Here is a 27,889-nt window from a genome sequence, read left to right as displayed (position 1 = left end):
GGGAAACAATGCCACCCTAATGTAGTGTTGTCACGATACCAACATTTTGGTTTCGATACCAAGTCAAGAAATGCGATTCCGATTCTTTTTCGATACTTTTCTTTTATTATTTTCATGATAAATAAAATTGTAGTTTATCTGCCAAGTGTTTTCTTACAACATGGTCTCTTCTTTATACTTGAGTGTATGTGATTTCTTTGATAGCTAACTTGATATTTTATTAACATTTCATAGTAGGCTACAGTAATATAAATAATTATTGACAAAATCTACATTGCAGATGTTAGCCACATTGGTAAGTTAGCTAAAAAGATAGCCATATTAGACAGTTATCATTGCCATTAATTGCCTCGTCAAACTACGAAAACGTTCGTTTGTCACAAAATAAATTACACTGCTCAAGCCCATGCCCTCAAATCTAAGTCAAACAGACTTAGATTTGAGGGCATGGGCTTGAGCATGATGTAATTATGTTATCACATTCGCTAACCTGTTTGTCTTTAAATTCTTTAAATAGCTCTGGATGCCGGTCGGCGAGGTGCTTAGCCAAGTTCGATATGTTGGCTCCCTTGGTTTGCAGAGATCTAAAACATGTCTTACAGACAGGCCTTCTGGTGTCCGTAGGCTTGCCCTCACTTTCCGAGATATAGCTAAAATATTTCCAAATTTCGCTTCTGGCGTCTTTTTGTCAACAAGCCGAGGCGCAGTGGCAGTTGCATTCTCACTTGCAGCCATGCTTCTCGTTTTCTCAAATGCTCTGGCAGCTAGTTTGCCAGAGCATCTTTGCCAGAGCACGAGAGAGGGGAGTATGGAAAGCCGAATGTGCCACTATTCGCCTGTTTATTTTGCCCGTTTTTTTGTAAAAACGCGCGTTTTACGCCTGTTTTTCGTGCGTTTTTTGACGGGCGTAAAAACGCTTTTCCTTAACCCTCTGGAGTATAAGCAGTGATGCAAAGACAGGTATGGTGAAAAAAGAGAGAACTATTCGAAGCAGGAAAAAAACAGCGTAATATACCATCTGACAAAGGCCTGTGCTATAATGCTTCAATTAACTGGCTATTATTTATATACTCAGATCAATAGGAGACAGAGATGTTAAGTTATTATTTACAGCAGGGGTGGGGAACCTTTTTCCTTTCAATTTTTACAACATCCTCCAAGGGCCGTACAAATTATTGAACTCAACCTCTGCTTAAAAAAACTAAAATCACACTGTGTGGCATGACCACCAAAACAGAAAGATATGCCTATACCTAACCTCCTCTAGGGGGGTCTGGGGGCATGCTCCCCCGGGAAGATTTTTTTTAAAATATTGAAGTTAAAAGCATCAATCTGGTGCACTTTGATAGCAACATGAGGAGATCTATGGGTACATCTTTAAACACCCATTTGAAACAGAACTGTAAGCAGATTTTTCTTTTTGGATATTTTACAAATCACTCCCCTTTTAAACTCTATTCTTTTTATTTTTTAACAGCTTTTTTGTAACTGTCATATAGTATTTTATACCTGTTTTTCATTTAGTCTCTAATGTCTCATTAATAATTATAATGATCATATCAAGTTGTGCCTTAACCTCACTGAGCTGAGGTTATTTTAGCATAGCTAGCTAACCAGATGTTAATAAAAACAGATCGCCACTGTGCTTACAACTAAAGACACAGCCACGCAAACACTGCGGTATGTGTACGGCTCCTTATGGGTACTGCAATATTTGAAGGGCTGGAGCGGCGTTCCGGTGCTCTGCGTAAGCACTCTAGTCTACACTCCTTTCAGACGAGACATAACCACGTGAAGACACGTTACGCTCGTGTTGTGTTCAAGGAACCTGTCCTTGGCCAGGAAAAACAGGCACTCGCTTGTTTAATTATTTTGCGATCTAGATTTTTTCTTCTTTTTTGAAGTGAGAAGTTGTCCGTCGGTCGGATGGACTAACGGACGGACAGACCCCCCCCCCAAAACGAAAACTCTTCGGTTCTCCACGAATTACACAAGTCACCCAAAGCAGCGTTAAAAAAGCGGGAGGCGCCGAAAAGCGACTAATTTGCATCACTGATAAGGATATTTTCTCGATATGTAGACGTCTCCTTAAATCACCATGTGTGGCAAGCACTATGGGCCATCTAAGTTAATTTACAGATGTCCCTGAGCCCAATAGAAATTGCCCTGACAAATGCGCACGGACGAAATGGCACGAAGGGTTTGGGGGGCCTCCCCCTGGAACATTTAGATTTTTGCAGGTCTTACTGTAGATGCTGTCTGGTGCATTCTCTACACTGAATTATAAGATGAACCACCACAATATTATTTTGTACAATTTCAATTTTATTCTTAATTTCACTTGTTTGTTGGTTCTTGTTTGTGTTAGCTCGCTTGCATGCCCTGCATAGCTATAAGAAATACTTAAGTTGTTGGTCAAGACACTTTCCATCTGATGAAGGCAAATGCCTTCCCAGATGTAAAAAAGTAGAAAACATTACATTCAGTTGTAACTGCCAAAATAAACATTATTTACACTATTATGTTCCCTGTTAAAAATGTTTGTAATGTTATCTACTGTAAGTTGGTCGAACGAATGCCTCCTCATCCGGAAGCTGACCGAGCAGACCCGAGCAGCAGTCGAGAGGAGCCGAGCGCATCCGCGTAGCACACAAAATGGCGACGTCAGAGTTCCCGTTAGCCGGCAAATCTAAATCACTCCGTTCAAAAGAATTTCCCTTTAGCGCAATACCGCTTCAGTTGCGCCACTTATGTGACAGACAAGAAGAGTATGTGACAGACAAGAATAGTCAATTCTAATGTCTAACAATTAATGTGGAGAAAGAGATGTCCTGTATGGGTTGATTGTGCGTTGATCTGTTGGTAATGCCTCGGGGTTCCGGCGGGCATGTAAACAAATGCATAATGCTGCGCTATACTTTGTGGCCTCACCCGGTTGCATAGCGACACTTATTGTTTAGGTGTCTTTTAATAAGCAGGTAGTCATATCATTAGCTAGAACTAGCTGGATCTGATCGATATGGACATAAACGCGAGTGAAGTCTAATCTGAAGGGAGAGAGAGATCAGCTGCTGCTGACGAGTCGACACGCAGCTCTGCATGATCACATGCAGCGGTGAGCGGACAAAACACACTTCAGGTTAGAATATCACTCGTAGCTATTTTAATTACCTCTCAAACTACCGTAACTAGTTATAGATATGTTTAGTTTTACTGTCGGGTCACTCATTACTGGATCCGCGAGCTGCATAATACTGGCATAATAGATTACCCGATCGGGCAATCAGCAGGTGAGGCTTCATTGCCCGAGCTGAATACTAGATGGCAATAATGTCGAGCCCTGAATTTTATTTATATATATATATATATATATATATATATATATATATATATATATATATATATATATATATATATATATATATATATATATAAGGGCCGGGACTTTAACGCGTTAATTAAGATTAATTAATTACACAAAAATTAACGCATTTTAATCGCACTTATTTTTGCACCGCGGAACGTTTCTCACTGGATGAGTTTCAGGGGTACCGATTATACTGGAGCACCAACTAACGTTCATAACTTCAGACAACAACAAACCACAGTGAACAATAGTCAAACATGAACGAAGAAGCTGATGAGACCGCTTTGGTTGGCCCCGTGGATGGGACATTTTGTTTTAAAAAACGGACGGATGGAAGCGTCGATAAGAGCACGGTTGTTTGCAAATTATGCAAAAAGGAATTCGCATATCACCGCAGTACATCAAGCCTCAAGTATCACCTCAATGCAAAACATATAGCAGCTAGCGTGGAAGCTAGCGTGGACTTTAGCCCGACTCGGAGTACAAGGACCCACACCCAATTCGCGTTGATCAAACAGTGGCCTATGCAACAGAGAGATTTTATTTTTCATCAGGATATTGGAAGAATAGGAGGGATTGCGGTCAATCACTGGCACTTTTTTAATTTTATTTTAAATGGTACACTTTATGTTGAACTACACTTTATGTTGAACTGTTTACTGTTTTGGCCAAGGTTATTGAGAGAGTTGGACTGAAATTGATTAGATTTTTTAAATCAACTGTTGGTAAATCAACAAAGTCTGTTATGGCCTCTGAAGCAACAGAGAGATGTTTTCTAATAGTCAGGGTTTCCAATGTTCGGAATGTACTTGAAAGTATTGTGTTTTACTTAAAAAACAAAGTGTTATAGTTTACAGAAGGTCTACCTACCTATAGGCTACCTGAATCTCTGAAATGTACTATATTCCTAAATATGCTATTGCTACACTTTATGGCAAAAATTGCACTTTTCTGTTGGTATTGGTTAAGTACCACCTTGAAAAAAAATAAACAATGTTTTGTTGCTTAAGCTTATGTATTCAGTCATTATTCAATGGTATACTAAAATCCATGTGAAAAAATTGCTTCTCACTGTTCTCAGGTCAAATATTTATATGTGATTAAAAATGCGATTAATTAATTACAAAGCCTCTAATTAATTTGATTTTTTTTTTTAATCGAGTCCCCGGCCACCCACCCACCCACCCACACACACACACACACACACACACACACACACACACACACACACACACACACACACACACACACACACACACACACACACACACACACACACACACACACACACACACACACACACACACACACACACACACACACACACACACACACACACACACACACACACACACACACACACACACACACACACACACACACACACACACACACACACACACACACACACACACACACACACACACACACACACACACACACACACACACACACACACACACACACACACACACACACACACACACACACACACACACACACACACACACGATATTATACTCAGTGGCGGCTGGCCCATAGGGGGCGATAAGGCTATAACTGTACCCACGCACGGCTTAGTTACTGACCACTCTACCAGAACGTTCTTAATCAAATGCAGAATGCGGAGAAGACTTTTAGAACTGCAACAAAGGATGAACCAGAACTTGGACCGCATTTTGGATCATTCTGAAGAACGTCAAAATCCTCAACAGGATGAAGAAAGCCTTGTGCAAAGGTAGCCTGTCATGCTAATAACAGATCAATTTGAGCTAATCAAATTTCCATAAACAGAACACATATGGAGATAACTCTGGGTTTGAGGTTTTGATACTGCACTTTGAAAAGTACAATGATTAATTCAAAGTAAAAATAGGTATTTGAAAAGTGTGATGGAAACTTCTGGATCAATGGAGACACGGGAAGAGGAACTTTGATGGCAACACTGATGGTTTATTTGGTGCATCGGCCGGAGAATTCACAAGAAATGTGCTGAAGATCTCTACCCCAGACCCATGTATTTAGCTAGTTCTGAGAGAATAATCAACATTGTGCATAACAAGATAAAGCACAATAACACCTCCATCAGCTGATGACAACAGGCAGGAACAGGGAGACAAAACACTGAGAGCACAGCAGCCAAGGCTGCAGGTGCCTCTGCTCCTGTTCCTGGTGTTCCCTTGTCAGTGTTAGTTAATTTTACTTTTGTCCTACTACCTTGCCTGCTGTTAGAATAAAGCTCGCTTTTTGTTTGGACCTGGATATCTGCCTCCCTGTCTCTGTACTGCACTTGGTAGTGTTTCCCCTACCATTGTCTTGGCGGACGCTGCGCCCTGCCAACAGAGCCTCGCGACCCTCCTGAAATTCAAGGTCTTTTTTTTATTTAAAAAAAAATATATATATATATTGCACCAACTTGCAACTGAAGTCATCTATCTACGGTCACTTTTCACATTGAACATGTGCTCTTTTATTAAATAAACGAAACGCCTATGTTATTTATCCAATGTATGTGCATGTTTCAGTTTCCACTGCTTTGCGTATTCACATTCTCCCTCCGCTCTGTTTCTGAAGGGCGGGGCTCATTTTCCCCCCTCTCATATTCACAGTGTGCACCAATTGAGACTGTATTCCCCTTCAGGTGTCATCTCTCTAACCCGGAGTACTGTTTTGGATGAAGCGGATCCAGCACAAACATTACAACATATATCAGATTCCCCAATAGTAGGTATAGCAGTACGTACAGCAAGTTGCATTACATAGATTGTAAAAATAGCATTGTGATTATTAGGGATGTCCCGATCACCTTTTTTTGCCCGGCCGGGCGCAGCCCGAAAAGGCAACGTGGGCAACACCTCCGCTTCTCCGTCCCGCGGGCCCACCACCTACGGGAAACAGCGATGGGTTCGGGTGCGCTGCCAGAAGGGTGGCAGTAAAAGCAGAGGGTCTCGACGGACCAGACCCGGGAGACAGAAGCTGGCTTTGGGGACGTGGAACGTCACCTCTCTGACCTCTCTGGGGGGAAGGAGCCGGAGCTTGTGCGGGAGGTGGAGCATTACCAGTTGGATCTGGTTGGGCTCACCTCTACGCACAGCGTCGGCTCTGGAACCTTATTTCTGGATAGGGGTTGGACTCTATTCTTCTCCGGAGTTGCTCAAGGTGTGAGGCGCCGAGCGGGTGTGGGGATACTCACAAGTCCCCGGTTGGGTGCTTCGATGTTGGAGTTTACCCCAGTGGACGAGAGGGTCGCCTCCCTACGCCTGCGGGTTATGGGAGGGAAAACTCTGACTGTTGTGTGTGCTTATGCACCAAACAGCAATTCAGAGTATACGGCCTTCTTGGAGACCCTGGAAAGAGTCCTGTATGGGGCTCCTGAAGGGGACTCTTTAATCTTGCTGGGAGACATCAACGCACATGTGGGCAATGATGGAGACACTTGGAGAGGCGTGATTGGGAGGAACGGCCCCCCTGATCTGAACCGGAGTGGTGGTTTGTTACTGGACTTCTGTGCTAGTCATGGATTGGCCATAACAAACACCATGTTCGAACATAAGGATGCTCATAAGTGTACGTGGTACCAGAGCACCCTAGGCAGAAGGTCCATGATCGATTTCGTTATCGTATCATCGGACCTGAGGCCGTATGTTTTGGACACTCTGGTAAAGAGAGGGGCGGAGTTGTCAACTGATCACCATCTGGTGGTGAGTTGGGTTGAGTGGTGGGGGAAGCCTCTGGACAGACCTGGTAAGCAGTGGCGTAGCCAGGAATTATTGTGTGGGTGGGCCTGGAGAAATGTAGGTGGGCCAGGGGGAGACTTATTAAGCGTGGGGTCTGAGCTGAAACTTCATTAATGATTTTAATTATTTTTTAATGCACTAATTGAACATACGCATAAACTAGCAGTGAAAACAAAAACATAGGCACGGCGGCCTCAGAATGTGTGTTATACTGACATCCACATGACTAGGGATGGGTATCGTTAAGGTTTTAATGGTAGGCCTACTACTACTTTTATTGATACCGTTTATCGATCCGGTGCTTTTATCGTTTTTTTTGGAGAAAAAAATAAGGTAAACTAACTAAACAAATTATGAACAAAACTAAAATGGCTTTTTATTTAAATTAAATACATAATATTTCACATCAAAAGAAACAACAATCGTATACATCGTATTAAATAATCGGATAGAACTGTAAACAGAATAGCTGAAACTTTAACAAAATAAATAACTCAGTTACCTCTAATCATTAACCTCCTTTCTGTCAAATTCAGTACTGTAGTTCAAAACCGCGGTACCTGCTCACCATCTGTGAGCTATTTTTAGAATGCGCACGCTACGTTCGTTGTCACGTTCGCACTCTTCCACCTGGGCAGGCTGTGTGTCCTTCTTCCGTGACGATAACGGCTTGCGGTTAAAAAATAATAATAAACGAATTTGAAACTGGGGGGGGACACACAAACGGGCAGACAGCAGAGCTCGGGGCAATAATGCAGATTTGTTTGACTTTTTTTTACACTTTGTTGTTCTCCTCCTTTCCTCTCCGTTCTTGTCTCTGATTTTGAGTGTGTGCATTCGTGTGTGTGTGTGTGTGGGGGGGGGCAGGGGAGCAGAGCCCCGCCCTTCAGAAACAGAGCGGAGGGAGAATGTGAATACTCAAAGCAGTGGACACTGAAACATGCACATACATTGGATAATAACATAGGCGTTTAGTTTACTTTATTTAATAAAAGAGCACATGTTCAATGTGAAAAGTGACCGTAGATAGATTACTTCAGTTGCAATTTGGTGCTATATGTATTTATATATTTATTTACCATTGTCTTGGCGCAGCGCCCCGCCAAGACAATGGTAGGGGAAACACTGAGTATGCTTATCCGGTCTACATGTGTTTTGTAGACTTGGAGAAGGCGTATGACCGAGTTCCCAGGGAGTTACTGTGGGAGGTGCTGCGGGAGTATGGGGTGAGGGGGTCTCTACTCAGGGCCATCCCATCTCTGTACTCCCAAAGCGAGAGTTGTGTCCGGGTCCTCGGCAGTAAGTCAGACCCATTTCCAGTGAGGGTTGGCCTCCGCCAGGGCTGCGCTTTGTCACCAATCCTGTTTGTAATATACATGGATAGGATTTCGAGGCGTAGTCGTGGGGGAGGGGGTCTGCAGTTTGGTGGACTAAGGATTGCACCACTGCTTTTTGCAGATGATGTGGTTCTAATGGCTTCATCGGTCTGCAACCTTCAGCACTCACTGGAGTGTGAAGCGGCTGGGATGAGGATCAGCACCTCCAAATCTGAGGCCATGGTTCTCAGCAGGGAACCGATGGACTGTCCACTCCAAGTAGGGAATGAGTCCTTACTCTTTTGCTAAATGCTTTCAGTCAATTGGCTCTTCCTGGGCCTCATCAACATCCAACTCTGAGTCTTCCTCTTCAGTTTCACTGTCCAGCCTTGTTGAGGATGGCTCTGTGTCAGGCTCAGAGAGCCTTAGGTTTGCCCGAATGCCAACCAGTTTTTCCACTCTCACATTTGTGAGCCTGTTGCAAACCTTTGTGTGGTCTCAATAGCCATGCAGTAAGCAGTGTGCTATGGCATGGATATTCAAGTGTACTTGAATGGCATCTGTTTGTTTTAGTCAAGATTATGCTAAAATATACTTTACCCAACTATGTTTAAGTTCCCTATGAAGAGCCAACTTTCAATTTGGAAAATTCCCAGTTTATTCCCATAAATTCCCGTTTATTCCTGTGGAAAGTTTCCATCTTTGAAAATTCCCAGAATTTTGCAACCCTAGTCCTTACCCCAAGTGAAGGAGTTCAAGTATCTCGGGGTCTTGTTCTCGAGTGAGGGAACAATGGAGCGTGAGATGGGTCGGAGAATCGGAGCGGTACTGCAGTCGCTTTACCGCACCGTTGTGACGAAAAGGGAGCTGAGCCAGAAGGCAAAGCTCTCTGTCTACCGGGCACATTTTCGTTCCTACCCTCACCTATGGTCATGAAGGATGGGTCATGACCGAAAGAACGAGATCGCGGGTACAAGCGGCTGAGATGGGTTTTCTCCGCAGGGTGGCTGGTGTCTCCCTTAGGGATAAGGTGAGAAGTTCAGTCATACGGGAGGGACTCGGAGTTGAACCGCTCCTCCTTCGCGTCGAAAGGAGCCAGTTGAGGTGGTTCGGGCACCTAGTTAGGATGCCACCTGGGCGCCTCCCTAGGGAGGTGTTCCAGGCACGTCTATATGGGAAGAGACCGAGGAGACGTAGACCTAGGACCAGGTAGAGGGATTATATCTCTTCGCTGGCCTGGGAGCACCTTGGGATCCCCCAGTCAGAGCTGGTTGATGTGGCCAGGGAAAAGAAAGTTTGGGGCTCTCTGCTGGAACTGCTACCCCCGCAACCCGACCACGGATAAGCGGGAGAAGATGGATGGAAGTTGTGACTGTAGATATATTTATACTTTATATTATTTACTGTAAATGTTTAATTTAGATTCAATTATGATTATTCTTTCTGTCTATCTATCTATATCAATCTCACAATGGGGTAGGTTACAGGAACTGTTTTCATCAACAGATTGCTTTAGTCTGGCTTAACTCTTCACTGATTGGTTGCACACACTTTAAATGTACTGGCTATGCAAAACAGAAGGTGGGGCTCATTATCATATAAAAAAACACCCGTTTTTTACACGCGAAAAACGGGCGAATAGTGGCAATTTGGGCTGCAGTGCAGGGAGTGGAAGCAGAGCGTTGAACACACACGGCTCTTATTAAAACAGCGCTTTCTAACCCGAGTACTTTTCCCCGTCATTCTTAAAGTACCAATATTAATGAAACGGAGGAATCGTAACGTTTTTAACGGCAGGGTATCGCAGTACCTTTCAAGTATTGGTACACCGTGCAACACTACCCTAATGTAAATTGTACAATAAGTTGGTAATGTAACAATAATCGAGGTCCTGTCAATAAATTGCAAAAAAGGTTGAAAACATAAGAATTATCAAAGTCTTTGCAATTATTTTTTTTTACAATTTGCCGGGAACATCAAAATTATCAAGGTCATATTGTACATCAATGCGATAATGTAAATATTATCTAGGGCAGCGGTTCTCAAACTGTGGTCCGCGAGGGTACTGCAAGTGGTCCGTGGAAAAAAGTTAAATAAAATCCACTTTTTATTATCAAGGATTTTCGGTGACCACCTCATATGTTACTTGCTCTATCGAAATCAGTCGCATTGATCCGAAGACACATTTTGAGTTGTATAAACTGTTGGAAAGAGGAGATTCGTAGCTTTCAAATGATATCAGGCAGTGGGGTAGTGTTCGTTGGGCTCATCGGACATTTATGAGAGAAAATCTCTAATGTCCGAGTGGAAGTGAATGCGCCACAAGACACGAGCCTTGTAACCCCTCCCTGGTGCGAGCGTGGAAATACGATTGGTGGCGATTTCATTTGAACGGGACGGCACAAAACGAGAAGCATCCAGACCCAAGTACTGTAGACAGAAGGAACGAGGTATTTGCAGTCTACAATGACCGAGAAGAGACTGTCAAGTTTGGCTGTACTCAGCATTAATTCTGCAACAAACGACTAATTTGATTATCGATTAATGAAACGATTAATCGACTATTCGGACTATTACTGTGTGCCTTGCACAATTTCTCAAACGCTCTTATTTAGCCATCAACTTTTAGATTTAGCTTGAGGTTGTTTTAGACATGTGGAAACTAACAATGAAGACCATAAAGATGAATACTTGACTCAAAGATACATATATTATTAAATTAACTTAAATTGTGAACAAAATTAACATGGCTTTTTATTTAAATGAAATAAATAATATTTCACATCAAAAGAAACAACAGTGTTTTAACAAATCATATTAAATAATCTGATGACAGAACTGTAAACAGAATAGCTGAAACTTTAACAAAATAAATAACTCAGTTACCTCTAATCATTAACCCATGTTTGTATAATGTAGTTAACTCCGTGTGTTGCTGCTAGCATACATAATACCTGACGTGGAAACGTTACTCGGGGATGGGGGGGCTACAGAGCTACTAAAAAGACAGTCGAACCCGGTGCATTCCTCCGTCTGAATGTGGTGCACTTTTGCTAAATGTTTAGACAAAATGCTCGTGTTACCGCCCTTACATGCTAAACTCTTATTGCTCTTTTGGCAACGAGCATTGTCCACATCGAGACGGGTAAAGTTTAACCACACCTCGGAGCGCGCTCTCTCCGCCATCTCCGCAGTGTGTTGCTGCATGTAGAAGCCGCGTGTGTGTAAACTGCCCCGCCCCCTCGCACACAGACGGGGGAGAGAGATCTCGTCTGATCGAAAATACATAGACGCATTTGTTTGTCTTTTTGCATATTAGAAACTAGTTGGCGACACTAAGACTGCGATATAATGTTTTTGTAGCAATAATACATGACATATTCTTTTAAAATTTCTCCAGTACCGATAAAAAGACCAATAACGTTGGAGCTTAACAGCGCGTAAAACACATGTGATGACGTCACCAACGAATCGACGACTGAATTAGTTGGCAACTAATTTGTTAATCTATTTTAATCGATTAAGTCGATTAGTTGTTACACCCCTACTCAGCATTGAATCAAAATGCACTAAAGCTTTGGATCTTAATCAGTTTGTGAGGCGTTTTGCTGAACAGAATGGGAATCGCCGCATTATCAGTGATTGACAGCTGATAGGAATAATATGATTGTTAATATTATCATATTCATTCAGACAAACATCTATGAGACAGTTAATGAATGTACTTATTGCAGCAGTCTGCATAGATTTGGTACCCCTGGTCTAAGAGTGAAACAAACTAATTCAGTTAAAATGCATTCAATTATGTCTGCCATCTTATATATTTCTATTTAAGGCTTTACTGATGTGCCACAATAATGTCACCTTATGTTATTGAGTTCAAATATCAATATTTCGGCTTTCCAAGTTAACATTGATTGATATGACTGCGATTAAATCAGCATATACTTCTGCCAGGAGATGCTACCCCTCAACATCTCCTGCCACCCCATGAATATTTTTCTAGATCCACCAGTAGGCTATATTTTTCGTTTATTTAATAAGTTAATTTCAGGACAACTTTGGGAATGTTGTTTGTTTGTTTTGAGATTTGAATAGATTTTTAAAGTGGAGATAGAGAGAGAGAAGCAGCGATGTCTGCTTAGTTGCAATACTGCAGCTCAAGCCTTTATGCAACTTATGTTACTTATATGCCTGTGTGTCCATGGTTTTGAGTCTGTGTGTGTTGAGCGCAGCGCCGTCTGCTTTTTGCAGTACAGTAACTAAAGTAGGACTAAGCATACCGGTAGTTTTTTGTAGACCTGTCTGCCCGTGCACGTGCGCGCGCACTTGTGGCATTGTTTGGGATGACCTAATTAAAATACCATCCACCGCCCTCTTTGAGAAACATACACAACGCAGACAGACACCGGTCACAAAAGCATCAGATAGACTTCAATTTACTTTTGATTGTCTATAATTAACTATAAAAAAATATTGGCATTTTCACACTACGTTTACTTATTTTTACGGTTTGTATATGAGGTGGTCCGCGAAAATCCTTGATAATAAATAGTGGCCTGCATAAACAAAAAGTTTGAGAACCCCTGATCTAGGGGTTGTATATGTATATTTCAAAATATAAGTAAATAATGTGAAGACTATCCAAGCCCTGTCCGAAAATTGTACAATAAGTCGATCAATTTATCGAAGACCTGTCTAAAAATCGTACTATTTGATGGTAACTTAAAAATTATCAAGGTTATGTCTTCTCGGGTATGGTGTGTTTATAGAGACATGTTTTGTAAATAATTGTTATACATTAAGGTGTGCATACAAATATTGTATGACAAGCCGATAATACAAAAACTATCTAGGTCATGTCCTTATATGGTACGATAAGAAAATAGCATACAATTGTTCGAGGTCATGTCCATATCGATACAGCAAGTTAGTTATGTAGTTACCATGACAGCCGATGTGTGTGCCTGTATGTGTATCCTACCTGGATGACCTGCTGCAGGGAGCGCAGCCAGGAGACACAGTGTTGCTGGAACAGATCACTGGAGCTGTCTTTGACCAGCATGGAGAGCAGGCACAGCCCCTCAAACCTACACACACAGGAGGAAAACATAGGTCTCCATAATGACACTTAAACTTCCATCTTGTTAATTTGCAGTTTAGAATTTACAGTGTTTCCCCTATATACAAATAGTGGCGGCGCAGCGCCGCTGCTGAAATATGAGCGCCGCTGCTAGGGGGCGCCAGCCAGGTACCCACATTTTTTTTTTTTTAAATGTATTAATTTCTTTAAATAATAATAAGTGGCAACCCTTTTTCATTTTTGATTGTTTGTTATGTGGATTTGTAGTATTTTTGTTACTGGCATAGGCGACACAGGCGGTCGCTTAGGGCGCCAGATCTGGGGGGCGCTGCGCTGGTAGCTCTGGGAGGGAAAACACATTTTTGACAGTTGGCGCTCATCCAAATGTACGGCCTTGATGTAACAACATTCATAATTAAGTAAATGTAACACCCTTTTCACCCCGGTTACACGTTTAATTTGCCCTGTACGGTGGGCGCTGTAAGTGATGAAAGTGGGGGATGTTGGCTTATCAGGCGCCCGCAGCTCACAGCCAAAGTGCGAGCGTGGTAGCGAGAGAGCGAGCAAGGGAGAGGGCGCACCGGTACCGGCGCTGTTGTTATTAGAATCTGGTGCTAGCTGCGCTAACGGATATAAGAAGTAGATGTTTCTACAACCAGGGTGGAGAAGAGCTCTCCTGTCAGACTGAGAGGCTCAGTGAGGTTAAGGACTCTCTGAGTATTTAGATAGTTAATTTTTGTCTAAGTTATCTCAGTGGGTCTCAAACGTTTTGACCACAAATTATGTAAACACATATTTCCAAGGCACTTCTTTATAATTATTAGGATAAATAAAAACAGGTTTGAAATCATTCCAATGTATACTATAGGACAGTCAACCAAAAATATTGTTTAAAGTTGGAGAGATACAAAAATATGCATAAATAAATAAATGTTAGCTAGATAAAATAAGATATGAATGAACAACAAAAATAAAATAAGCTACATTTATTTGTTATTGGTTATGTTCACATACTTATTTGATTATTAAAATGTAAACCGATCTTTTTCATATGGGCGTTTTAGAGTTGTGCCCCCTATATCAGGTCTAGTAATTGTGTGCTCAAAGTGCACCAGATTGAAGCATTTTACTGTAAAATGTTCAAAAAAAAATCTTTCCGGGGGGACATACCCCCGGTCCCCCCTAGAGGGTGTGACGTCCAACCCCAATTCAAACATATTCATACAATACTGAATACATTTGAAGCCATTTTGACGTCTATTACCTATGTCAATAAGTATCTGTTTTTGCAGTGTATTTGTCTTTTGTAGAGATTTTTCATTTATTCTTTACACATAAAATGTCGCCTAAAATCTCACCTAGGGCGGCAAATTGTCTAGAACGGGCACTCAAGAGCCTTTCTTGTGCTGACACATAGAAACAAATTGGCGGGGCGCACTTCGCACGCACTAAAATATTCCATGCGCTCCGTGCTCACATTATGCTGGGCCCACGTGCCTTAGCACCGCTGCTATGACTCCATCCTAGGGGAAACACTGAATTACATTTCAAAATAAAGCAAAACGTTCATTATAATAAGTTAGTATCTCCAGAAAAAGGGGGAAACTATATAAAAATATTTCATTAGTATCTCAAAACAATGAGACATTATATAATGAAAGTATGATCTAGTATTATTATTATTATTATTATTATGATGATGATTACGTCCATACCATTAATATAATACCAAAATAGACAAAAATTATGCAATGACATTAACACATTATCTTTGGTGTCACATGTTTAGTGAAGGCTGAAATATTATGACAGCTGAAATATTATGACAGCTGACAAGAAACAGGACTTTTATATATTTATTTTGACCATAATATAATTTAACTTTGTTGTAAGTAATGTGCTTTGCATTGAGGTTAAGTAAATAAGTACATTTATTAAATACCTTTGGTTACTTTACAGATCTGGATGAATGATGTGAAATATAATCAAGTCTTAAATCAGACGTTAGTTCCACCTGGAGTAAATTCACAAGCTACCCTGCAGTATACAAAGTCATTCAAACTAGCTGCACCTTTACCAGCTTTGATAATACTTTAATTATCAATAATTATAAAACATATTTATATATATATATTATTCTGAAATGGACCAATCTGCACAATGACTACTTTTACTTTTGGTACTTTAACGATATTTTGATGCCATTCCTTGATTGCACGACTTTTCACAGAGTATTCCTACACTCTGGTACTTTAATTCAAGTACAATATCTGAGTATTTTTTCCACCTCGGCCTAAATACACACAAATAAATGATGCAATGACATTAACACCATATCTTTGATGTCACCTGTTTAGTGAAGGCCGAAATATTATGACAACTGACAAGAAACAGGACTTTTTTATCTTTAATTTGACCATAATGTAATTTAACTTTGTTGTAAGTAATGTGCTTTTAAAAAAAAAAAAAACTTTATAAATCAAATTGACTTGAATTGACTTGTTCTCACCTGGTTTTGCTCGAGCCCAGTTTGGCATTGCTGAAACCCACGAGACCACCAACAGCGCTCGCGCCCTGAAAGGGAAACACAGGAGTTTAAATACACGCGCCACTACTATTATTGATGAAAGTTGATTAGTTATCAGCCACAGCTCTTCTGCAGGTACACATGTCAGGGAACAACACAGCGTGCAGCAGAGTAGCACAGCAGCTAACTAGCCTCCAAGCTAACGTGCTTCCCCGGGGCGGGCTGTACCTGGGTCTGAAACACGCCATGCTCTCTGTAGTTTGCCAACAAAGTGGGTAAATATTCGGGACGCTGTTCCTTCAGAACCGATACCAAACCCTCCGTTAGTCGCATAGCAGAGGGGCCACGCATCCAAGCCGATGTAGCCATCTTGCCTCTGTGATAAACGGACGTCACAACTGTGCGACTGAGTAGCGTCGCATTCTTTGTTGATGTGCCGCTTTAGCCGCTTTGTGCTCAGGTATCAGCCAGTCGAGCAATTTTAGACTGATTCCTGTCCACAGGGTGAAGTTTGACTGTGTGGGAGTAGAAGGTGTTCTCTGAGAGCTGCTGGTTGTTTGCCGTCTGCTCATGGCGAACGAGCGGCTCAGAGCTCTGGAGGAGGTGGAGAAGGAGATAGCGACGACCCTGCAGTGTGCTGGTGAGGAAGCGTTTCACTAACTTCAACAGAAAGAATGCATCATGTATAGCTGGGCAGGTGGAAGAAGTACTCAGATCTTGTACCTAACTCTTAAGTAGAAGTACCAGAGTGTAGGAATACTCTGGAACAAGTAAAAGTCCTGCATTCAAAATGTGACTCATGTAAAAGTACAAAAGTATTAGCATCAAAGTATATTTAAAGTACCAAAAGTAAAAGTAGTCATTGTGCAGATTGGTCTATTTCAGAATAATATATATGATATGTTTTATAATGATTTATCATTAAAGTGTTCTCAAAGCTGGTAAAGGTGCAGCTAGTTTTAATCGCTTTGTATACTGCAGGCCGGGTAGCTTGTGAATTTACTCCAGGTGGAACTAAAGTCTGATTCAACACTTGATTATATTTCACATCATTCATCCAGATCTGTAAAGTAACTAATGGTATTAAATACATGTTGTGGAGTTGACCATTTACCTCTGAATTGCAGTGGGTAGCAAAAAATTGTAAAAAAGTAGCAAAAAATGGAAATACTCAAGTAAAGTACAAGTCCCTCAAATTTGTACTTGAGTTAATGTACTTACTCGAAAGTTAAACCACTGCATACGAGATGTGTTGTCAGCCCATTGAATATGGTTTCCACCTTTGGGGAATCCTTGTTCATTACCTTTAGACAATATGAATAAAAAACAAAGTACAAAATGGACAAAGTACAATATGGACAATGACAGGCCCTGCATTACCATGGATTAGTGTGTGTCCTGCAGAGGGCCCCTGTAGATGCCCAACACAAGTACATCTGGGGCAACACCATCATCTTGAGCCCCATCTCAAATTGTTGCAATTTGGCCCCTAAAAGATTAGTCTGAAAATGACCATGAGAACTAACATATTTCTTAAACTTATCAATATTTGTTATTATCAATGGACTGAATGTGTAAAGTAAAAGGTGTTTAAATGGTGTTTTTTGTTGTTAGAGATAGCTGGTGAACATAGTGGAGCATTTAGCAGCTAAAAAGATAGATGTTCTTCTCTGTAGATGGTGGAGACCAAACTCGAGCTAAAAGAAGAGTGAACATAAGTGTGACATTCCTCAGGTGGACATAAACATGACCCTACATGTTGATCTGTCTGCTGGATGTGTCTTCAGAACAACTGTTTGCTAACATGTTTACCACATTAACTTTATGGGTTCATTTGTCAGATTTTTTATTTAGTGCTTTTTCTGCTGCCACTAATGTGGTTTGTTGTTGTATGCTTCCCCTGCAGGTAATATAGTTCTGGAACTCTCCAAAGACAAACACAACGCCAGTCACCTGGACAGACAGCTGGTCCAGTTCCAGAGCTCCATCAACCGGGTGGAGAGCGAACTGAGCGGCCAGATCCGCTACCTCACACAGGTAACAGTACTTTTCATTTGTGCTTTATAACCCTGCAGACATTTCAAAATATCGCCCCATAGTACAAGTTGTGTTTCAAAAACTGTTGACAAAACAGTTATTAGTTTTGAATACAGTTCTTTAAGTGCCTTGGTAGCACAATGTCCCAGGACAGAGTCCCTCTGTCAAATAAAGGCAAAAAGAACAAAAATGTAATCTTAAAAAAGCAAATAGTTTTGTATTGATCTAGTTAGTTTAGACATTTTGTGTATTTAATGTTGAATATATCCTTGCTTATTAGCAGTGTTGGGACTAACGCGTTACTGTAACGCAACTACCTTTTGTGGTAACTAATAATGTTACTAGTTACCTATTCCCGTTCAGTAACGCCGTTATAGTTACTGTGATTTAAATGGGTGCGTTACATTATGTGATCCAACTGAACCGAATCTCCCTGCTGATGTAACTTACAGGTGAATACAGTGATGTCCTCTCACAGTACCATGGAAAAGTGAAAGTGACAAAAGAGGAGTGATTATTGGTTAACGCGGGGTAACATTTCAGGGTAAGCCAATTAGAGACAAAGTTGGGCGGGTTTTGCCTTATGGGGAAAATACACAGGGCCTTTCTCACTTCGGTTAAATGGATTCCTTGCGTCCCTCACTTGCGTCGTTTCCCTGTGACTAGTCCCTCCCACCAGGGAAGCATGGAGGGACGCAAGGAAACCACGAGAAGCAGGGAAATTAGTTTTAAGAGCAATGGGACGTCCTTTCCTCCGGAGCGTCACGTGAAGCGACGTCCGTTTGTGATGACGCTGCACAGCTGATCGTCTGACAGCAGCCAGCTCTGTCCCCGTTATTTCCACACACACCCCCGCCTCTGTTAGTACACATTTACTGACACAAACATTTGTATCATCAACGCCATTCTTAAAATGTATAAACGAACAATAGTTTGATTAATATTGATTAGAGTGCACAAAATAAATAAAATAATTGAGAGAAGAAAAATAGATGTTATATATCAAAACCCAGTTAGATTAACATTCATTGGATTGCACACTTTGTTTGGATATGTAGCAAATCAACATTTTAAATAGCACTTAATGACTGACTTAATGGAAATGATAATAAATTAAAATGTAAAACGTTTCCAAAAAATGAATAAAATGATTTGACCACTTTGTTGTTCAGATATATTACATATTTGTAACTAAATGATGCATTAATTGACACAAAAGACGGTGTAAACTGAGGAGTGACTCCCGTGAGGTTCATGTATTTTCTTCACTCCGCTGGGAAACTGCTCTCATGTCAAGAAGCATCACATCAGTGCATGTACTGCATCGTCCAATCAGTGAGCGATACACGGTAAGGGGGCGGGGCGAGTGTCTGAGGATTTCATCGGAGGATGGTCTGGTTCCTCCATTATCGCTCCTCGCTCCTCCGACAAAAATAAGGCCATTGGGACGCTACTCAAGATGGCGCAGACAAATCAACTTCCGGTGAGACCGAGACCGAGGAGCGAGTAAATGAAAAATAAGAGAAGTGAGAAAGGCCCACAGACACACAAACACTGGGGTTGCGTTCCGATAATCCAAAAATCAGCTCCTAAATTCTAACCCTATCTCCTATTCCTTGACCTCTGAGTGAAACGTCACGGGGTTAAGGGATAGTGGATAGGAGAATTCAAAAGGACGTAGGAGAAGAGACTGCCTTACTTTAGAGAATCCGAATGCAATTTCACTATCTGACGTGTTTATGATGCGCCAGCGGACGTCATTGTGTGCGTCTGCTGCTGTGGTGAAATTTTTGGAAACTACAGTGTTCTATACAACGGACTACAACATGGATGTATAATAAGAACGAGGGACTACTGTAAACTCATCTAGAGACTCTGCAACGTGCTCTGATGCTGTTGTTTTATGCTTTATGAACGTGGACAACAGAGAAACATTCATGACCAAAGTGGTAATTGAAATAAAAAAGGAAAGTGAAATTTATGCTCGTCACCCTCTCCCACATTAATACAAATGATCCCAATAAGTATGATTGTATGAAAATATCTTAAAATAAATACAAATGTATTTATTATAAACGTTAGTCCTTAACATCTATCACGGTGTATATCACCATTCAAACATTTTTTTAAAGTTGAACAAACCCCACACAGCTCAGTGAAATGTTGACTTTATTTGATCATTTCAGTAAAAACTAACGTTCATATTTCTCTTTTTGATTATTTTACTGATGAACGTTCAAAACAAAGCACTTTGGCAAGTTACCACATACGTTTTAAAATGCTTAATAAGCACCGTAACTTTCATGATATAACTTCTCCGTCATAATCGTTTGTTTCCGTGAACGGCCGACTGTTGTGTGACGGCAAATGCTGCGGCTGCAAGGCATTGTGGGGCAACATTTTTCCTTTCGGTTAGGGAGGTCCAGTGGTTCCTAAGCTAAAGGAAGTTATAAAGGAAGTTTGAAACCTCCTTTCCTTTCATTTGGAGAATTGGAACGGCACTTAACATGGCTGCCACTGACGTACTTCCGGGTCATTTCACTTGGTTAGGAAGGTTCCTAAGCTAAATGGACTATTGGAACGCAACCTAGGCTTGTTTGAGACAAGCGAGACCTGCGCAGTTGCGATCAACGTCTTGCTAGTGCGTTGCATGATCCTTAGTCATTTTGTCAGACTTGCTCGGCCATGGCTAGAAAGGATCCGTCTAGTGTAAATATGACGTCACGTTCTCGTTGTAACTCTCGTTGTAATCCGAGCGGCTCGGAAACACATCTACAGCAGTAACATGATGCAACATACACATTAATGCAGCAGCAATATTAATAGAGAAACATCAGACATAATAGTAAAACACTGCAAGGGAACATTTTATTGCACCAGGAGCTATCTTGGGAGTTTTACTGCGACAACGTTGACTTGCCTGTGAATAAAAAATAAACCATAGTGTTGGTGATCTACAGTGCTGTTGTCATTCTTCTTTGAACACCAGCAAGACTGCTAACACCCTATTTCAACAATCACACTCCCTGTCATCGAGATAATTAATAGATAGTTTGGCTTCTCGCCATCATTTGCTGTGGCCAAACGTAAACATTCAGCCACGTGACATTCAGCCAAACTCTCGCGAGAGTTTTACACAAGACGGATCCTTTCTAGCCATAACCGACTTGCTCTGGAGGCTCGCCTACATGAGACGTTGAAATCTCGCGGGACAAAGACGCCCGCAGCCTTGAGAGGGAGGCGCGGCGAGGCGGCGCAACGGTACGTCTACACTACAGGCATCAATAAATGCTTTCAACGCTTCGCCCATTCACTTGAATGGGGTGACGTAGAAGATTTTGAATCTTCGCCGAACTGCATTGTGGGGAGCATGGCATGGCTTTGCAAGCATCACGAGCATCTATCGGCATCAAAAGTTGAACAATGTTCAACTTTTGAGGCTCGATGCTTGGCATCAGCCAATGAAATCCCGTTTATGCAAATCCCGCCAGTGCAAGCGCAGCCAATCAAACCGCGTGCAAGCTGGGAGAGCCAGACCGCAGTTCATTTCCTCATATTCCAAACGAGATATTACGGTAGCAAATCACCCGGTTCTTTACGACCGGAACTATTTACCGGGATACAAACCGGAGGAACCAGGCATGGAGGGAGGTGGCAGAGACAGTGATGCCTGTAGTGTAGACGGGCCGACACGGCCTGTAGCCTGTAGTGTAGACGGGCCGTGTCGCCCCGTCTACACTACAGGCATGAAAAAATCTTGGAGCTGGGCGTGTCTGAAGCTTGGCGATTTTTTGCGAGCAACCAATCACATGAATCTCCCGCCCCCGACATACAAAGCAATAGCAATGTTAAAACGAAGTAAACTGGATATAAACTCTCCAAACAGGCGAAAAAACGACCAGTTTCACCCACTGTCTCTGCCACCTCCCTCCATGCCTGGTTCCTCCGGTTTGTATCCCGGTAAATAGTTCCGGTCGTAAAGAACCGGGTGATTTGCTACCGTAATATCTCGTTTGGAATATGAGGAAATGAACTGCGGTCTGGCTCTCCCAGCTTGCACGCGGTTTGATTGGCTGCGCTTGCACTGGCGGGATTTGCATAAACGGGATTTCATTGGCTGATGCCAAGCATCGAGCCTCAAAAGTTGAACAATGCTCGTGATGCTTGCAAAGCCATGCCATGCTCCCCACAATGCAGTTCGGCGAAGATTCAAAATCTTCTACGTCACCCCATTCAAGTGAATGGGCGAAGCGTTGAAAGCATTTATTGATGCCTGTAGTGTAGACGTACCGTGTAGTGTAGACGTACCACGGGCTGCGGAAGCGAAATGCTTGATGGGAAACGACTCGCTGATATCTCGAGCTGAGCGCTCATTGGTGGTTTTTACCACTTGCTGGTGATGAAACTCTCCAATTGGCTCGGCAAAAGTTTGTTGTTGTTTTGTGTCCGTTTTACGTCGCCACTTCCATTCCCATTTGTCATCATTGTTCCACAATGTTTATCATCATGGAATTAATATCTATATATTTTATACTATACTTGCACTGCTTACCGTTTTGATACTTTATATATCTTAGCATATTCATACACACTGTTCATACCGCTCACAGGCTGCTGTGTGTATCTAGTGTATTCATACACATTGTTCACAGTGCTCACAGGCTGCTCTGTATATCTAATGTATTCATACCCCTCCTCACTGTTTATTCATCATTCTATCTTTTATTCTGTAGATTGTGTACATTACTTTTCACTTTACTGCTTTTTGCACTCCTGGTTAGAAGCTAAACTGCATGTCTCAGTACCTGTAATCTGTGCAATAAGAATAAAGTTGAATCTAATCTTGAGCAGGAACAAATGTATTTACTTAGTACATATCTGACATTAACGATTAAACACGTGTGCATTCTTCATAAAAGCAAACTGAGTCAAGCCGACTTCGGAGGTGGCGGTATGCACGCACGCACACACACGCGCGCACACACACACACACACACACACACACACACACACACATCAGCGAGAGCAGCAGCGCATTTACAACTTGGAGATATAACCACTATTTTCAATTTGTGGGGATAAAGGACGCAAAAAATATTACGGTCAAATGTAAACTGTGTGCAGGACAGAAAAGCATTGTCCACATCGAATAACAGCAATGCCAATCTCCTGAAGCACCTCACTAATGCTATAAAACTAGTCGCCAAAGACCCCACCGTCTCAACCACCGGCAGTGACCCAGATGGAGCAACACCATCTAAACAGCCAAAAAACGATTTTTTTTAAATCGCACTTTTGTGTTTTATTGTTCCACTACATTTAATAATGATAATTGCTACAATGATGGAGAGTTGTCTTTTCTCTTGTGCCACAGAACACAAAAACCTTTATCTTTATTGTTATTATTTTTAAAGTAAAGTAACTTGTTACTAGTTACTTTTATAATTTAGTAACTAATAAAGTAACTTGCCCAAAACTGCTTATTAGTGTGAACAGTGTTAAATGCCTGGCTTCTTAGGTAAAACTGTACATTTAAAGTGGCAATAATAAAAGGGGTGCTCTGTTTTCCAATGACATTTCAAGTTATTTTTATTGCCTTTCTTTCTATTGAAATGTGTTTTTATTTGATCATTAAAAGGGAAAATAGCTTAGTACTATTTAAGCTTATCTCATCTGATAGTAGGATTCCAATCGACAATGATAAGTGTTGTTCAGTACTGCATTTGCGTCTTATAAGTCAAAGAATGAAGCAGTGACTCTCCTGTTCCCCCCCCAGGTGGCTACTGGTCAGCCTCACGAAGGTTCTACTTACTCAGCAAGGAAGGACTGTCAGATGGCGCTGAACAGAGCCGAGTACGCCAAGGTGAAACTGGGAGAACTGGGACGAACCTGTGAAGTCATGCTGGAGCAGCAGCAGCAGCAGCAGCAGCAACAACAACAACAGCAGCAACAACTACAGCAACAACAGCAGCAGCCAACATGAGACCAGAGAGGGAATCACAACAAATTCAAGAAAGATGTTGCATTTCTGGGTATATTTTTATGTTCAGTGGCGATGTTTTGATACCAAATGTTTTGCCATAATCAGCACTTGTTATGATCTAGCACCCATACACATTATACCAAGATAAATCTCAAAAGCAGAGGTACAAACCCTCGACTGACACGATCTGTGAGATATCTGTTATTAGACCCATGCAACTCCAATATTACACCCATTTATCACATGGACACAGCACACTATCACCCATTCACTTCATGCCGAGATTAATCTCAGAGGAAAAGAAGAGTGAAAGATTCTCTACCAAAACGATCTGTTATATGTTATTAGACCCATATTATCAGTGACAAAACAATACACAAAGACCATGATGGATGGCCATTACAGTCTCAACATTTCAAAAATATGAAGTGAAGGCAACAAAGAAAAAACATAATTCCCTGACCAAGATGTGTCTCTCATTAAAGTCAGATCAGGCTAAATAAAAAGGAGCACAATTCAAGTGCAGCAGACAGTGACCAGAACGTTTTTTTGCCCAAATCTTTTAACAAGTCTCTTTTGTCTTCAAACCCTCAGTAACATTTGCCAAACTGTCCTCATTAACGCTGAAGACGTCACTCTATGACGCCATGCATCCTTCCACAACTCACTGAACTCTGGCATTCCAAAAACCATGTTTTTTTACCCTTCATTTGACACTTCCACTTGATTATTTGCACATTTTGTTTAATTTTATAGAGTAAAAAAACAACTCCCAATAAAGAAACGTGTCATGTTTTTTTACTATATGGTGACATCTTATTTAACAGGTAGCATTTTAGTTGTTTTACAAATTGATTATAATAATAATAAAAGCCATGGTAGCTTACACGTACATTGACATACAAAAGCTTTACATTTACATCTCCACCGTGGGAAAACAAGTGTGTATCCAAAATCATCTCCATAGATACAAAGACACAGAAGCCTGTTTAGATATCGATTGTCTAGCTGGTCTACTTGCATGTTAGATGATGATACAGTATAGACAGAATAATCAATGCACAATCGAGCTAGCATTTTGTATGTGATAAAAAGAGCCCAAATTCTAACGAGGCAGGCCAATATGAGTTCATCACAGATATATTACTTTAGTTTTATACTATATTGGCTGACATGAAATGTAATGCCTAAGAGATGTTTGAGGTATGTAGAAACGATGTCACTTTTACATACTTTTGTTCACAAATTTTGACCCAGTAAAACATTAACTATATGAGCAATAGCGTGTTTTTTTTACTTTGCACTAAAGAGCTGATCTCACGCTTGAATCGATTACTAAAAATACAAAAAATAACTATAAAAATAAAATCATTTCTGTGTATTTAACTCTACCCTCTAGCTTGGTCTGCTCCAGATATAAAAATGATTTATTTATTTCATTAGAAAGAATAATCAACGGGAAGCAGTACAAGTTGGAGGTTCCCCTGAAGACAACAGCTACCCTATCGTCTGTATAGAAAAATACCACTTTTATTTCTTCGTCCTATGAATGAATCCTGAATCACAGCAGCTTGTACAATACTGATATCAGCAGGTTAAAAAATAGTCACGCAGCAGTACTTCCAACAAATTAGCCTCACTTGGTTAAATCCTGCTTTTGAACACTAAAATACAACCAGTACGACTTTATACCTTTAACAAGAAAACACATCTAGAAGTAGCCCATACCAAATAAATGGTACAATAAAAATGTGGAAAACTTTAGGAGGCTGCCCTCACAAGTCCTTTTTCCTGTGTTCTGGGGTCGAGCACCTGTGACCTGGAGACTCTGAGAAGTAGCTGCTGGGGAGGGAGGAGCTAACAGAAGGGGTCGCTCTCATCCTTCGTCCCAGTCAGCCCCAGGCGAGCAAAGTCTTCAAAGACAAGGTCATCAGTAGTGGGCGTACTGAAAAGAGAAAGAATGTCATCACTTAACTGGATTTAAATAAACATTTTACTTTAGAAATGAGGTCGAATGGGTTAGTTCAGAGCGGTTTATATTGTCAAAGGTTTTATATCTGCTAATATATTCATTTTACGACTGATATTATTTGAGCCAGTCTTTTGTTTTTGTAAAAGGGCCAAATATTGTCACTTAGGCCCAATCCCAAATCACCCCCTCAACCCTACCCCAACAACGGTAACAACGGTTTCAAATCAGCATCTCTTTGACAAAAAATGTAAATTAATAACTCAAATAAAACTCCTAACATCTTTCATTGTGTTAATTTTTTGTAAAACTCTTTTAGTTTTAAACCTGATGTTTATAAGCTTCTTAGTTTTTGCAACAGTCTGTAAATATACACAACTTTATAATAAAATGTACACATTTACCTTTTTCTAGACTAAACACAGGTATAATCCTAAATTAAAACATAGGAGGCTATCATGAGGTTGTTAACATCGCATTTTATCAGTGGATGTTTGCTGGAACTACTTGTAAACAGGTTGTTTCCTGACGGACACACACAGCGTGACTCCAGTCAGGTAGAGACCGGTCTCAAGTCAGCACCGCTGTAGACTCGCTGCTTGAGGGCTTGATAGCCCACTCCCCCTCCACACCGCTCCACACTCGTTGGTTTGGAACAGCACTTAATATGGTGGAACCCTCCGCGCGAACACGCAAACGGAGGGGGAGTGTGTAGGGGTAGGGTGTAGGGGGTGATTTGGGGTTGGGCCTTAATCATGACCTGAAGACAAGAGACTATAAAAGACTACATTTCCCACAGTGCCAGACCTTCAAGAGACAATAGAGGCTTCTCAATTCTTAAATGTCCCCTCCTCGACTCCTATCCTCGTGTCTTAGTCCCGCCCAAAGGAATGCGAGCGGAGGACTCGAGGAGGGGAACCGAGGAGAGAGGAGGGGAAGCAGTAGGCGGTTAGGGAAATGAGAACTCCTCTCCTCTGAGCGGTCATATTAAAGAAACGTCCATTAATGATGACAGGAGGCACAGCAGCACTCTGTCTGATGGACAGATGTGTTCATGATGACTTATTTACTTTTCATTCATTGACAGTGCGGTATAATGAGACAATAACAGGCTACAGATGCGGACACACACACAAATATATTTATATAAATATACAATTTAAAAGTGTGAGAGCACTCATAATAACGTAACACAATCAGAGACTGGACATATCCCCCCCTCTCTCTGGTCGCTGAAATGTGGAATTTAAATTACAGGCCAAAAGTTGTATTTACAAGTATTAAAAGTAAGCATAGGACACCAAACCAACTGAGACCCGTCTGTCCGCCGCATCTACGCACTGTACAACACGCACATACGCACTGTACAACACGCACCTACACACTGTACCACACACACCTACAGCTCCTAAAGCATATAATCAGGCTACAGCCGTTGTGTATTTTATTATATGAAGCACTAAATTGTCTTAGAAAAATATTGACTCTTTGTTTGTAGATATCTACTAAACTACAGCATACAAATACAGAAAGTAATGTAGGCCTGTTATACTGAGTGATATATATTTTACACACTGCTCTGCTTTCTGCACGGACCTCACAGCTGTTCTCACTGTAAACATCGCGTCGCGATGAAAGCAGTTACTAAAATAATATCCAGGGGATGCATGCAGAGCTGTCATTGCCTGTGCGTCAAGCCTCCACCGTTCCCGGAAATGTATCCGTGGAGGAGCCGTGGAGGATGCATCAGTGTATCCTCGATCATAGCTCCTCCAGAGAGCCTCCTCGATGCTCGGTCCTCGATATGCATTTAGAGAAATGAGGGCCCATTCCCAAACCGCCCCCTCCATCCTACCCCTCCGTTTGCGCG

The 27,889-nt window shown here is 41.4% G+C and overlaps 3 protein-coding genes across 3 annotated transcripts in view; 1 reads left to right on the top strand and 2 right to left on the bottom strand.

Moving 5' to 3' along the window:
• The window catches only part of pelp1 (proline, glutamate and leucine rich protein 1), a gene marked incomplete at its 3' end in the record, with an annotated part of 31,498 nt that extends 14,951 nt beyond the window's left edge, over positions 1 to 16,547 (bottom strand). The window contains exons 1-3 of the mRNA XM_079670851.1: positions 16,259 to 16,547; positions 16,013 to 16,077; positions 13,405 to 13,510 (exon numbers count right to left, since the gene is read on the bottom strand). Of these exons, the coding sequence (XP_079526977.1) occupies positions 13,405 to 13,510; positions 16,013 to 16,077; positions 16,259 to 16,399 (312 nt within the window). The 5' untranslated portion in view covers positions 16,400 to 16,547. The remainder of the gene's footprint in view (positions 1 to 13,404; positions 13,511 to 16,012; positions 16,078 to 16,258) is intronic.
• Positions 16,533 to 25,323, top strand: med11 (mediator complex subunit 11). The gene is made up of 3 exons (XM_079670858.1): positions 16,533 to 16,670; positions 17,937 to 18,067; positions 23,844 to 25,323. Exons 1-3 carry the CDS (start codon positions 16,601 to 16,603, stop codon positions 24,048 to 24,050), a joined length of 408 nt encoding a protein of 135 aa, XP_079526984.1. The 5' UTR covers positions 16,533 to 16,600; the 3' UTR covers positions 24,051 to 25,323.
• arrb2b (arrestin, beta 2b) overlaps positions 24,831 to 27,889 on the bottom strand; it is a 27,004-nt gene continuing 23,945 nt past the window's right edge. The window contains exon 14 of the mRNA XM_079670852.1: positions 24,831 to 25,995. Within this exon, the coding sequence (XP_079526978.1) occupies positions 25,908 to 25,995 (88 nt within the window). The 3' untranslated portion in view covers positions 24,831 to 25,907. The remainder of the gene's footprint in view (positions 25,996 to 27,889) is intronic.

The sequence above is a fragment of the Notothenia rossii genome (genome assembly GCF_949606895.1).
Source record: "Notothenia rossii genome assembly, chromosome: 3".
In the NCBI taxonomy this organism is placed as follows: domain Eukaryota; kingdom Metazoa; phylum Chordata; class Actinopteri; order Perciformes; family Nototheniidae; genus Notothenia; species Notothenia rossii.
This window is presented reverse-complemented; position numbering and strand designations above follow the sequence as displayed.

What these genes read in the sequence shown, in the direction of transcription:
- med11 (XM_079670858.1), top strand. Translation starts at nt 16,601, where the DNA reads ATGGCGAACGAGCGGCTCAGAGCTCTGGAGGAGGTGGAGAAGGAGATA. An exon ending in GACGACCCTGCAGTGTGCTG is followed by an intron (nt 16,671 to 17,936) that starts GTGAGGAAGCGT and finishes CTTCCCCTGCAG; the next exon opens with GTAATATAGTTCTGGAACTC. An exon ending in AGATCCGCTACCTCACACAG is followed by an intron (nt 18,068 to 23,843) that starts GTAACAGTACTT and finishes TTCCCCCCCCAG; the next exon opens with GTGGCTACTGGTCAGCCTCA.